Source organism: Lissotriton vulgaris, chromosome 11 (genome assembly GCF_964263255.1).
Source record: "Lissotriton vulgaris chromosome 11, aLisVul1.2, whole genome shotgun sequence".
Lineage (NCBI taxonomy): Eukaryota > Metazoa > Chordata > Amphibia > Caudata > Salamandridae > Lissotriton > Lissotriton vulgaris.
The window spans coordinates 178,235,711-178,250,322 of NC_141699.1; the positions used below are offsets into that span (position 1 = coordinate 178,235,711).

Consider the following 14,612-nt stretch of genomic DNA (forward strand, 5'->3'; position numbering starts at 1 on the left):
AGGCATTCAAACATTACACAGGTACACTGCAGAGGTAGAAAGTTGCACCTAATTTTTGTAAAACTCACCTTCTGACTTTAGTTGATTTGTCATCTTGGCTGTTTCTTCTTTTACTTAGCTTGACCAAGCCTGTTTTGCTGCAAGGCTGACATGTTCTGTGAATATTCCTGCAATAGCTGATTGTGCTACTTTGATTCCCTGTGCATGTAAGGACTGCACAGGTTCAGAGACGGTTTTGGCAGTCAGTACCAGATCAGTCCTGGCCTGTGGGAAAGATCTTGCAAATTTTTTTTTTAAAGCCAGGGTGGTTATAGTCAGTCTCTACATTTTTGGCCTGGCGGAATGTATGGAGGGGGCCAATATGATCCAGTATCTGGAGGACTGGCTCCGCAACAAGGTGGCACCAGAGGGACTGACCCAGTTTTTCACTCTGGAGAGAGCGCATCGGGTTCCTGCTCGCTTACCACAACCGGGCAGGTCGCCACGACAGGTGGTGGCCAAGCTCCTTCACTATAAGGACAGGGACCTCCTCCTGCAGGCAGCACGAAACTCTGGTCCCTACCAGGTGGATAATAGCAAGGTCTCCATTTTTCCAGACTACACGCTAGAAGTCCAACAACACCGTGCTTCTTTTCTGGCCGTCAAGGGGGCCCTTAGAGACTAGGGTCTTCAGTATTCCTTGATGTTTCCGGCTCAGCTTCGAATAATCCTCGATGGTACTACTCACTTCTACGATGACCTGTCTAAGGCATGGGACTGGCTCAAGACTTACAAGACGGGTCGCCGCCCGACTGGGAGGCCTGCGGCACAGGATTCTCCGCTGCGGCTGGCCCAGCGTCACCGCGGACAACGGCGGCGCTCTAAGACCCTGAAGAGATCCATCTGATCCCAGACAGCAACGGAGAGATCTGAGGCACTGGGGGCGGTGTCTGAACTACTCCGAGATCGGAATAAGCCGTCGCCATTTGGAACAGACTCAGACCAGACTCCTTAGGGCACAACACTGATACGTCCCAAGCGAGTAGCTGCAGTTGCCGCATGTCACGCCAAGCACGACTGACAAGATTGTTTGATGGGGGTTCTCTTTGTGACTGTCTCTGATTACTTCTCTAGTGTTCCTTTACAGGTGCCCATGAGCAGGTACCGATTATGGAAATTTCTGGTCTGCATAAAATGTACTGTGATTGTTTGATTGTCTGATGGCCACTGTGGGGGTATGTTTACATGGTTTTTAGAGAGGATCAGGGCCGCGGGGATAGGGGGTTGCTATACTACATGGGGCTTGAGCGCAATAGACTTCCCCCTATATTTGCAGACGGTTGTCACCGGTTAGCGGCCACCTTCCCCCTTGTTCTACGGTAACTACCAGAGGGCAGTTAGTTCTTGGACAGTTTGGATGGGGCCTAGTTTTTTGGTACCAGTCATGGGAGGGGGTGTTGGGGCTGTTCTTTTTTTTATTGTGATGGGGTCTTTGAGGGGTGTTGGCGTAACTTGTCTGAATGTACTGTTGCTAGGCAGAGAGGAGCGAGGTCATGGGTTCAATGTCTGAGCTGAAATGTCTGACTTGGAATGTCAGGGGTATGCACACTGTGCTATGTAGACATAAGATACATGCATACCTAGTGCGTAGGGGCATCCAACTGGCTTTCTTTCAGGAAACTCATATTGCACACGGCGAAGATGTGGTGTTGCATGTTTTTTGTACAACCTCTACTGCCTTTCCGAGTGGGGTGCTGATCTGGGTCTGGGCGGGAGTTCCATTCCAACCCACACGCCATCTAAAAGACCCTGATGGGTGCAACATTCTAGTGGCGGGCAGCCTGAATGGTAGGGACGTGGTGCTGGCCGGTGTCTATGCTCCCAACACTGGACAAGCAGTCTTTTTTACACGCTTGTCACAGAAATTTGCTCCATTTTTGACCGGGTCTGTCCTCGTGGGTGGAGATTTTAATTCTGTAACAGATATCTCTTTGGATAGATCTCATCCGCCTCTCCCGGATGCTCCAGCCCACAAATTATCAAAGCTCCGGCGAGACTGGTAGCATAGCTGGGGGTCAGTGGATACATGGCGGGCAACCACCAGACTGATCAGGACTATTCTTTCTTTTCTGCCCTGCATGCCCTTCATGTCCGTCTGGATGCTGTTGCTCTGTTCCCTGACGTACATGCAGAGGTTCAACACCGTGAGTACCTTACTAGAACGCTGTGAGAACACAGTCCTCTATTTTTACCAGGAAGCTCTAGTATCCCAACTTGGCGCTTGGCCCCAGAGTCATTGGAAGATCAGGTATTCCGCAAGATGGTGGGAACTGAGATCAAGAATTATTTTCAGGAAAACACTGGCACCGCCTCTTCCTTGCGCGGTGGAATGGGACACTTTTAAAAGTGTTATAAGAGGGCAATGCATAACGAATATGATGGGAGTGCGACAAGTGTTGCTGCAGGACCTAGAAAGGGCAGATCTTAAGCAAAGGGAGGCCAAGAAGGAGAGGCCTAACCACCCTCATCGTCACCAGGTATTAGTGGATGCGAGAGAGGCAGTAGCAGTGCAAGTTGAAAGGCTGCGCTGCTTTGACTATAAACGATATGTAACACGGGTACAGGCGGAACAAGATAAATCTGGGGGGCTACTGGCATGGTTGGCCAACCCAGCGAGGAGGGTCATGGTCATCCTGGAGCTTCCTGGGTCTGACGTAATGCTGATAAAACCAAAGTGGTAATCTGATCCCCAAATCATCTTTGGAAAACTGTTTTCTGGCCTAGCCAGTTTAGTGCAACCCCCTCTCCCCCAATTTGGTAGGCCTAGTTAAGAAACTTGTGTTCTTTTTTATATGGACCTACTTCTAGAACGGTTGTACGATGGTACAATGCTGGGAAATACATTGCATACCGTTACCACATATTTTTTACCACGCATGTTTTTACCACGCATATAGTTTACAATGCATGCAATTACCACGCATTGATTGTATATATAAAAACAATGTATTTGTGGGGGGAGACCACTTACCTTAAATGTGTGGTATAGGCATGCGTCGTATACGCATGCATGTGGTAAAAATATGCGTGTTAAAAATACGTGGTAAAGGCTAATGCTGTAAACTCTGCTTGTTTTTTACAGTTTCACCATACTGCACAGGTAGGTGGAGACCACATAACTTGGTATATGAGTTTGAAGTTGATCCATTTCGGATTAGCTACTTTGGGATTGCCGTTACAAGGGGTGAACCAACAATGATATTCTATTTATATTTCATTTTGTTGGATAGTGTATGTAGGTAAAGAAAACATGTGTGAGTTAATTTCAGCAGCAGTCTATATGGCAGCAAAAGGTGAACATGTTGAAAGAGTGTACACTTTGTCTAAATGACTGTTCCAGGTGCAATCTCACTTCTCAATGTCTGACATATCGTTGAAGCAAAATTCCTTATTTCCTCAGTTAACGCTAATTGCAAAGCCATTAGCAAACAGAGACTCTTTAAATCCAAGATGGTTCTACTTGCCCCCATTTGGCCTCACCAATGGTGGTTTCAGGATCTGCTCCAGATATTTAAGACGCCATATGTTAAGCTGCAAGAAAACTGGGCTGTCTCTAAAAGGCACGATTCTCCACCTCATCCTGCTATTGTAGAGCTTTGTAGTCCTATTACATAATATCTCCAGTGCAGGCTTTTAAAATGGCTGCAGTGATCTATGCATGTTCAAAATGAGGCAAAACATCCATGGACCACAGCATCCTTTGCTACTAAAGTGAACCCACTACATGCCAAGACACTGTTGCCTTAGCGACTGCATCCAGCAAGGGCAGATGTGAAGTTCTCTTCCATGAAGGTACACATAGCAACTATTAACGCTTTCAGGAAAAGTCCTACCAGTATTTCCTACAAAGGATGGCTGGAGCAGCCAATTCCTCTTTTATCAGCCAATTCCGCTCTTATCACTTAAGTGTGTTTAATTAGTGCCACAGAGAAAAGTGGGTGCATGAGTATGAGCTTTGGACTTCCCGTTCTGCCGTCACCTACCCAGCCGGTCTTCAGGCAGATATTCCTTTGTCTCCCTGTCCTATCTTCCCCTACCCTACCTTCCCTGCCCCCTTACCCTTCTTCGCAGAAATGTTTTTCTAGCAACTGATGTTACCCGATTCTAATGTGATGTGTAGTTTTGTGGAACCTTATGTTAAGGTCTCTGATACCTTCGGGTCTATCCAGCGCTATGTAAAACTCTTTAAATAAATAAATAAATAAATAAATAAATAAATAAATAAATAAATAAATAAAATGAGGGACCAGCTGCCATCGACACTCTATTAGGCAATCAACTTGCTCATGAAATTATTAAGATATTACTCAACAACTCAAATCAAGTCAACCAATGCAATATTACACCACCCATAATATGAATCAATTGTTCATGTTTCAATATAAAAATAATCCTATATGCAGTTTGTATTAGATTGTTTATCTTCTCATAAAATAGTTTTGACTGTAGCCATAACCAAACATTGTTTTGACATCATCAAATGTGATTGGAAGGAGCCCTGAAGAAGTCCCAAGGGAAACAAAATGCGTTGGCCATGGCTATTGCGCTGGTGACTTGATTTGGAGTGCTGAGTAATATCTTAATGATACTACCAATATTTCATATTTCACTGTTCCGCTTAGTGAACTGAGGGTGGAACACAACATATCAGCTGGGCATGTCTTAACACACTCAGTCACATATAAAGCATCAGTCCAAACAGGAGGTAAACCTGCGACACGCCGGAGATGGATAATGCACTACAAATAGTACTGAGATGGGGGAGCCAACACTGTATAAGAGCATGACTATACAAAGCACTAATCACAAAGGAAAACACATAAGAAAGTGGGAGAACGATCTAGGTGGAGAATAACCGATCGAGAATGGCTCACAACCCTAAAATGCAAACCTTTGTGACTAGAAATACAGGATTTAAGTTAGTCCAATTCATCTACGTATACCAAGTATATCCAGCACCCATGCAAATACATGACATGTACTCGAGTGTCCCGCATTTCGAGCAAGGCTGAAGAAACCACTCTTATCATCATGATATAGGCTTGCCTGGTAATCCAAAAGTATTGAAAACACATAACTGAACAAATTGTACTGCTAACTGTAAAGCACAGCCCACACAGTCTTAAACTATGCCTGTTGTGTCTCAGGTCTAATCCCAAATTAGAGTGGTCCAACTGTAGATTTATAGATGTGACCATGTTAATTGCAAAAAGGGCAAAGGCACCAGTACAGTAGCATGGAAAATAGAGCTATAAATGGATGGAAGCGGAAGAAGACACAGACTTGAGAATTGGCATGAAAACAATCTGTAATAATTAACTTGAGGTAGTCCAAAATCAGATGATAACCCCCTTGGAGGTGATTACTCTCTTTGAATGCATGTACAAAGCCTCATTAAAGCAGTTATATACCTAATGGAATAAATGATGTCTACGTTTTATGTTCCCAGGAATGTTACACTGCTTTTCACAAAAATAGAGTAGTTCCCTCTGAAAGTGGTATAGGATTTCCATATAAATCAGATCACCTCAATACCGACTTTCCATCGATGTCATAAATGCTGTAAGTCTATATTTATATGATAAATGCCTGAATCCATGACCCTCACCGTTGCAATTTATTCACCAACGGTAAACCAAAACTCAAACAAGCTAATTCGTTGAAGAAACCTGCTTTTTCAAGCGAACTTCTCTAACATAAAGATTGAATATAAAAAATCCATAACGGGTACCATGCATAATATGGTTCCAGTTAACTGTGTAATATGGTCCCATATTGCCATCTCCGAGTTCTGGTGGGTATGGTTTAAAATGTCAGCAGAACCCCATGATGGCAATCTTGAACCATATTACCCATTTACCGGTTATGTATTCTGTCTGTTGGTAACTAACACTAATGTATGCTATATTGTGATAAAAGTTAAAGTATTAGCACACATATCGTTGATGCTTCATTCTCAGGCAGCTGGCCTTTGTGTGCCCTTACTTCTGATTGGGATCGGGCCAGATACCCCACAACAGCCAGGAGATAATATCACAGCTTTCTTATTTGCATTGGGACTGTCAGTTTTGAATTTGTAGTAATGAAACGTGTAATCAGATGCTAAACTGAAGACTGACATAGCCAAGAAAAACAATTGGCTCATCAGCAATGCACCATCTGCAAGAGAAAATGACTTTTGAGGGATTTGTTTTCTCTGCAGTATTTTTTTGCAAGGAACCGCAGTGCCTTCTCTGCCTTTCCCACAGCTCTCTCCTACAATGCTGAATTTATTGGATAACTATCTTTTTATTAATGCATTTTTCTGTCCATGCCCACACTGCGCTTCTTGTGCCCTGCTGGATGTAGCCAGCCAAGTGGTCTCTTTAACATGACATGAGTTACTACTTTATTAGGAAACACAGGGATTGATGCCTTATGATGTGTTCCTAGGGGAGCGTTGTTCTTCTAATATGGATGGCAACATGGGTAACCTTTGTAACTTATAATGCAAAGCCATGCAGAATTTTGGCAGTGCTTCATGTGCAATACCAACGAGCCTAGAACGGCTCTCCTCTGGCTGAAACAGAGTTTATATGAAATTAAGGACTATTTTGTGTTTTATGTTGGACTTCCTTGATCGACCTGGCCATAGTTTAATCAGGTGAGACTGTGAATGTGCTGCACTTGCCATTGCTAACCCACACTTGCAAACCTCTCCACAACACTGGCCCTGCCTACCTGAACAGCTGCATTGAGTTCCACCACCTTCCAGAGACCAACGCTCTGGAGGTCTCTCACTAGCACTCACTACACGCATACACAAAAGCAGAACAGGGGGGCCACACCTTTTCGTACCTGGCCTCTAAAGCCTGGAACCCCCTCCCACAACTCATCAGAGCTCTCCTCCTCGCTTCTTGACTTTAGCAAGAAGCTGAAGACTTGGCTTTTCAAGTAAGCCGCAAGGGCTAGTATCAAACACTTGCTGCCGAACCGTTGGGTACGCTTTCTGGTGATTAGTGTGCCATAAAAACACAGATAACATAAGATGTACTGGAGTCTGAAAAGAATTTGCTAATGAATTTGGAACAAAATATATCTAGCTCAAACACAGGTCAAACCTAGCAAATATTATTGAAGTCTTGGCAAGCAGGTTGCAACGCTACTCCTGGCACTTAAAAAAATTAATTAGTCATCATATCACCAATCAGCTGTTGTTTGCTGTATTCAAACATATGAGCTAGTCTCATGAAATTATTGGTGGAACCAGGTTCACATGACCCAATTTTCAATATAAGTTAGGAAGAAGTGCAGGTAGTTCTGGAGTACAGCAGGCATATCCCTTTACGAAATGTAAGCAATTTTATCAGTTTTAAGACTTGATATTATTGTTCGAGTAACCCCATCTGTGTATTGCCTTACATGAGTTGCCAACGAGGTGAGTTTCCTGGAGTAAAACAATGTCTGGCGATTGTCTCTTAATATACGGCAACACAACACTCCTCCTGATTCTATCCCCCAACCCGTTAACATTCCAACTTAAGATTTTAAATTCCCTGTTGCTCTGCACTCCCATTTTAAGCTAGGCAAGTTCCCCCTATAGGGTTCACGTATATGTTTTGTACCGCCGAGATAATACAAACAAACAACATACGAAAGGAATAACGGCCCTGCTCCCCTGCACTCCGGGCTTACAACTGCTCATGTTAATTAAAAGCAGAGTGCCTGTCGCCCAACTATTCTACTAAAAAGAAAAAACACACACGGGAGGAGGCTTCAGAACTGCCTCGGCTCCCCTCCCGCCTACCATCACAGAATATTGTTGCAGGACATGTCCAATGTTCAGGTCTCCAGGTGGGAGGGTTCAGGGTTGTCAGTACCAGGTTCAATAGCAGCTTGGGCCGGGTGTCAATAGTTTAGAGTTCTAAGGCGGTTGAAGCAAAGTCTTTTGAAACAGCGAAGGACCTGTCACTAGAGACCGCCGCTGGATTCACTGGTCAGTGGAGTCACGTTCCGGCACGGGTATAAGGCTGTCCAGCCAATCGGATGCCACCTCTGGGAGGTCAAAGACGTCCTGCCTTTTTGTATTTACAGATATTGGGAAATTGTTACTGTATTGGTTCTGTGGTGGGTTTACTGTACGCAGGACTAGGAAATGTTTAAGTACCTAAATCGTAAGAGGTTAAACATATTAGAAGGAATCTGTGTGAGATGGGATGTAATAGAAATTATCGCTTGTCATTATGAACTCTATTAATTTTTAGGAACTTTTATTTATTATATGTGTTTTGATGAATTTCAAATGTAAAATGGGATTAAATATTTTTTATATGCAAGCTTTTATGATTTTAATGTTTAAAAGCAAATAAAGCTCCCTTTGATTGATTGATTGACTTGTGGAGCACCAGAATCTGCACCTGAGCCCGATTCATGCTTCTTCCATGATGTTTGTGTGGGCAAGCTCATTTTTTGAAAACATATTTTATTAATATTTTATCACCATACAGACCAAAATTTAAATCACATCACCCATATCTATCAAATATGTCTCCATAGTTCCTCCCAACTAATCCCTTGGTTCCCTTCCCTCCCGCTTCACTCAGTGTGGGCACATTCCAAAAATATATAGCACAGCATAGTTCCAGCTATAAGGACATCATTTGCTACACAGTTCGCATAGCAATAATCATATGTACGTTTCCTCATATATTAACACTCACCCTCTCTTTGTGAATCTAGCAGAATCTGTACTAGTACCTATCAAGCTCTCGCCAATTCCAGAACCTTTTCATTATCTGTTTGCTTGGCCTGTTGAAATCTTATGACGCTCTCACGGCTAGCCCATTTACACAGTTCTGCCCTCCATCGCTTACTTGATGGACCTTCTTTTGACTTCCAGTGCCATGTTATCTCCCGTTTTGCCAATAGTAACCCCAAATCAATGAATTTGCTAGTTATTTTGGTTTTAGTTATGTGTGGATACCAATGCAACAAGCATGTATCCATATTGTAGTCTGAATGTCTATCCGTTATGTCGTTCAGGAGTTCCCCTACCTCCACCCAGTATCGCCCCAAGATCGGGCAGTTCCAGAGCATATCCTCCAGTTCCACACCCTGTGCTAAACATCTAGGGCACGCCGCATCATGCACCTGGAAATATTTCCGGATCTTCCCTGGGGTCAAATAAGCTCGGTGTAGTATGAAAAATTGCACCTGTTGGAATCGGGCATTCCTGTTCCCTTCCATGCTCTCCTAAGAATGTGTCCCCATGCTGCATTTGGTATTGGCCGGCCTATATTCACCTCCCATTTCAATTTCAGATCCTCTAATGGTCGCAGTCCCTCACGTGGCTGCAGAGACAAGCATCCACTTTTCACCTGATCGCGACGACGACATCTGGTTCCACTCCTGGTTCCACTCCAGTCACTGGCTAGTGACTGTGATCATTGTCCCCTCTGCTTTCAGGTCCTCCTCTTCACTGATTCACCCTTGGATCACACAGGACATCTTCCTCCTGGTCGCTCCGCTGCTCTACGATCCCATATGTAATTCGCAATACCTGTTCCCTCCCATATTGTCCCCGGCGCAGTTTAATGTCTAAACTTTCTATATCAGTTTACCAACTGCCAGCGTCCTCCCATGCAAGTTACTCATCCAGCATGCCTTCCGCAGTTCCAGGCGTGACATCCGGACCCTTAGTGCTGTCCGTTTCCGATATCTCAGTGTCTGAACGTATCTTGTCTTCGTCCGAGTCAGTCCCTACTGCTGAATCATTCTTCTGCAAGCCGGTTATCGCTGACGTTGCTGCCAGTTCTCCCTGTCTGTCTGTCTGTCTGCTGCTGCTTGTGATACCAATTGTTTCCGTAGACTCCTGTTCCTCCTCCTCAGTCTTTGTGACTTGCGCATCTGAGGTGCTTTTGTCGGTTCAGATTGTCGTTGCCCTCTGTGGTCCGTGCCCGCTCTGTAGGTTTCTAGCCATTCCCACGCTTCCTCAGGTGTAAAAAAGAACTGCGTTGTGTCATCCACAATAACTCTGTTTTGCAGGGAAAATCAATGAGTACTGGATCCCTTCCTCCCTAAGCTCTTTCTTAACGGCCAGGAACGAAGCGCAGCGTCCCTGAATCTCCTGTGTATAATCCGGGAATATTGTTACTTTGCTGTTCCCTACTGTGAAGGGGCCGGCCTTGCCCGCTCTTTGGATCAACAGGTCTCTGTCTTTATAATGGAGCAATCTGGCCACTACTGGTCTGGGAGGACGACCCGGCAACGGCTGCCTTGCTGGGACCCTGTGCGCCCTCTCAAGCGTGAAGAAGGAGGACAATCCCTCTGGTGCAACCACTGTCTGAAGCCAATACTCTAGGTAGCCAATCCCGTCGCCCCCCTCCATTTTCTCCGGGAGACCCACGACGCGTATGTTATTGCGTCTATTTCTACTTTCGGAGTCTTCTGCCTTCTTCTCCAATGCCACTATGCGGTCTAATTCATCCACCATCTTGACCTCCAGGGCAGCGTGCGCTGGCGTCACGTCTTGGAGGGCAGTCTCATTTGACTTCGCTCTGTCTGCCAGTTTTGAGTGGTCGGCACGCAAAAGCCCCAGTCCAATCGCCACTTGCGCAATGTCTTGTTGGAGGGATTCTTTTGTCGCCGCTATGGCTTCTAGGTTCCTGTCAAGCTGTTGCTGCAGCCCTGGCCCTGGTATTGTTTCCGCGGCACCCTGCTCCGCCTTGTGAATGTCGTCTGTGTCCGCGGCCCCATCTTTCTTGCCTTTAGGCTTCATCTCGGTCAAAGGGCTGCTCCGCGGCCTAGTACAGCCTGTTTGTTTCCTCCAGTGCCCGGCCTCTTCTTGTGCCCCCGCCAAGTGGTCAGTATTCCGTTAGACCCACAGTGCCCGTCTACGGCAGTCCCCGGAGGTCCAGTTGAGTACATAAATCAGTGTCCGATTCCTTCTGGAGTGCTCACTGGGTCTATAGCCGCAACAGTGTGTTATTTCAGTGGCCAGTTCCAAAGGAGTGCTCTACTGTACGAGTCCTCCTCAATCCAGCGCTATCAGTGGGCTCAGATCCCCGTGCCCTGCAAGCATGTTCCGCTAGTCATGCGGTTCCCAGCTCAACATCTCCGCCTCCGGGCTCTCCGGTCCCCATTCATTCACAAAGTTAGAGAATTGCACCCCATTCGTAACCTGCTGAGGGGCGAACAATTCACAGGGTGATTCAGAACCCTCTCGCCCAGCACGCAGCCCCTCTGGGCACCGCAGGATACCCCTCAGGCGCCGTTCACTCCGGCTATGGGATGCCCCGTCCTGATTTCCAAGTCATGCCATTGGGGGGATGTGCCTTGTGCCTTGGTCGCCCTTCTAAGCCATCAACTCTGTGCCGCCCCTGGAGACTGCCGCCCTCCACCGTTTGCTCTCGCCCCGGGTCATACAGCGCTGCACGCCTGATTCCCGCCCCCACCTCCGCAGTGCAGGGTTCTGGCACACCGCGCCGCATTCACCCAGGCTGCGTTGTCGGGCTCCTCAGCGGCTTCTCTGCCTTCTGTACACGGCGTCCTTCATGCAATTCCGCGCTGCAGCACCACGCAGGGTCCTCTGGCTTTCGCTTCCTTCTGCTGCCAGGTTAACGATCCCCGTTCCTCTGGTAGCACCACTGCAAGGCAGCACCCCGGGTCTCAGGTGACTTCTGTGGGAACAGCTTCGCCGTCACAGCGCTCTGTTATTGCCTGCGAGCGTTCCGACCCCTAAGCTGCTCTCAGCTGTCTTGTGTGTCATAAGTAGTCCATCCGCCCTGCCACCATTATGAGGACTTGGTTTCGGTTTGCTGGCCGCCCAGGACTACGAAGTGCCGTAATCGCCATTTTCTTTCTCCACGTCGCACTTCCAGCAGAGCAGTTCTCCCGTCCACTCGTGCCCGTATGCCTTCACTGCACTAGTCACACGGGGTGCTCCCCGTATCGTAGGGTCATCACCGGCCGAGCTCCGCCGCCATTTTGCCGTTCAGTCCGATTTTGCTCCGCCGCACTAGATTGCCCATTCAACCGTACAGAAGGCTCCGGTCGCCCCGCAGTCATACACCAGCGTCTCCCCTGCCTTTCAGAGATCTGGAGCGCTGGGTCTCGTCGTCGGGCATGCAGGATTATCAGGATATTTTCCGGGATCGGGCACGGAGATCCGAGCTCACGCCCCCTCACCCATCGGCGCCCAAGCCACGCCCCGTGTGGGCAAGCTCATCAGGGTCACCCAGGTGGGATATAGGTCAAGGGGCGATCAGTTGGTGTAGCGGCACAACGTAAATCGCTGTCAGGACCACTGCCCTGTATTCTGCATTGAATTGTACGGTAATTAGTACTGCTATGAAAATGAAAAAGTACTTTTTTTTTAAAGACTAGCTCTGGGCTGGATATTGAAGTTATTGTGTCTATTGGCTTATTATTATGTTCTGAGCTCATGCCCCCTCCCACACTACATCCCTGAGATGTCTGTTACTGCTCGCCCTCTTTAACACGTGTCAAATAATACGCCAAGGGTTATACTTGGCTAAGGTTGCAGAGCTATAGTAGGATGGATCCTGGCACAGCTGTTAGAAACTACTTCTACCACCACAGTCGGGCCACAGAAGCTCCTGTCTGCCCTGTAGCTCCTTGTACGGGATCTGATAACATTTTTAGTAACCTAGGAATTAATTTTTTTTAAAGTGTGGTAAAAGTAGTTACATAATAAACCCAGAATATATGCTGCATAATTTGCGCAGTCTACTCTTTTACATCATTTCTTCCTTGATAGCTGCATTATCCAGTGGCCTTGTGTGTATGTTATTTTCACGCAACACTTAAACTTTGCAGATGCGTCTTAGTGTTTCCAATTTCTTTTAAAATGGCATATATGAGAGGGTAGTTTCCTATTTGTTATTTTATGCAGCTAATGTTATTCAGTATACAACATTTGTCCTTTGCAAAATCATTATTGATGTTGGACTTTTGAAGGTGTTTAGGTTGCAGGTATGTCAAACTACAAGAAAATAGCTCTTCCCAAGAACAGTACAGGCGTACCATTCCTGTTCTCTTCTATTTCCTGTCTGTTTTTGTTTATTTTTGATCACCTTCCTCTTAAGGTCCTTGTTTTTGCTGTAAACAGTTGATGTATTTTTTGCAAGATTATAAAATTATCCGTCTTTCTTTTACATGATACAGGTGGTTCCATGGGCACCTTTCTGGGAAGGAAGCTGAGAAGTTGTTAACAGAAAAAGGAAAACATGGAAGCTTTCTGGTCCGTGAAAGCCAAAGTCACCCTGGTGACTTTGTCCTATCTGTGCGCACGGGGGATGATAAAGGCGAGAGCAACGATGGAAAGTCCAAAGTGACACATGTCATGATACGTTGCCAGGTAGAGCTTTTTCAGGTATATTTTTGTTGATGATAAACGCTTTTACAGGCCATATTTGTGAAATGGTTTCTAGATCAGAAATTCCATTAGGTAAAATTGCCACAACGTATCCTGCCCCACTTGTTTAAGTGCTGCAAACCTTAAAACCTCAGTGAACCATTCTTCTCTCTCTCTCTCGCTGTATGTGTGTTTATATATATATATATATACATATATATGTATTCACTGAAAAAAACATAGGTTTTTAGGGGTGTTATAGTTAGCTGGACATTTCACTTGTACAAAACAATTGAAATTCCTCCGTTGTAGTTAGGTCTGCTAACTATACCTTGCACGCCCGCAATCCACTGCTGAAGATGTCACATATTACATCATTCATGACATGGTCAGTGACATCACTGATGACATCTCAAATGAGATCACTGATGACATCACTGATGACATCATCCAGTGAATGTGGTTTGGTTTGTTATTTAAATATGTATTATATATATTGCAATCTGCATTGAAGAATGAATGGATATATAAATATCTGGATGGAGGATTTAGAAGGAGTGTGAGTGACTGTTTACTTGACTCATTTATAGTGTCTCACTAAATATATTGGATAGTGACTAAACTGTGTGAATATCTGTATCACTTTGTCAGTTTGATAGAAGCAAACCTCAGCAAGGCCGACCAGTGCAAGGGGTTCAATCTTCTTTGCACAAAGTCCTCAGACCATAGGAAGAAGTTGGCACAGAAACTGGAAAATACAAAAGTATAGTTTATTAACCTTTAAAGGTGGTACTACAGTCCACACAACACCCTTCAGTATTGCATAAAGTAGCACCCCAAACTAAAGCACATGGCCTCTTTCATACACAAAGAGGGGGCTCAAAAAGGAAGGCGGTACAAACATAGAGCATGATTTATGACCATATAAGGACATTTCAAGACACAATCAATACATGGGCGGAGTTAACGGTTCTTGAGACCCTCAAAAGCACATTCCCATCTGATACTAATCACTAACAGATGTGGGCTTTACTGGGCATGCGCTAACACAAAAGATTTTAAACGCAGTTAACAAAGAGGTAGGACAAAACTCGTGGCGAGCACATGGCAGCCTATGGCATACAAAATGGCTGCCACAGATACAAAATGGAGTCGGTTGATTTGATACAATAATGGCCAAATACAGCATGTCTTCTGCTATTGCTTAACCTAATTGCCG

The 14,612-nt window shown here is 45.5% G+C and overlaps 1 protein-coding gene across 2 annotated transcripts in view; it reads left to right on the plus strand.

The window, feature by feature from the left end:
• The window catches only part of PTPN11 (protein tyrosine phosphatase non-receptor type 11), a 582,335-nt gene that overhangs the window by 194,595 nt on the left and 373,128 nt on the right, over positions 1-14,612 (plus strand). Inside the window, exon 4 of one of the 2 annotated variants that reach the window (XM_086943082.1) lies at positions 13,204-13,396. In XM_086943082.1, the coding sequence (XP_086799208.1) occupies positions 13,204-13,396 (193 nt within the window). Of the gene's footprint in view, positions 1-13,203; positions 13,412-14,612 lie in introns of both variants that reach the window. The other variant, XM_086943081.1, reaches the window with a different exon arrangement.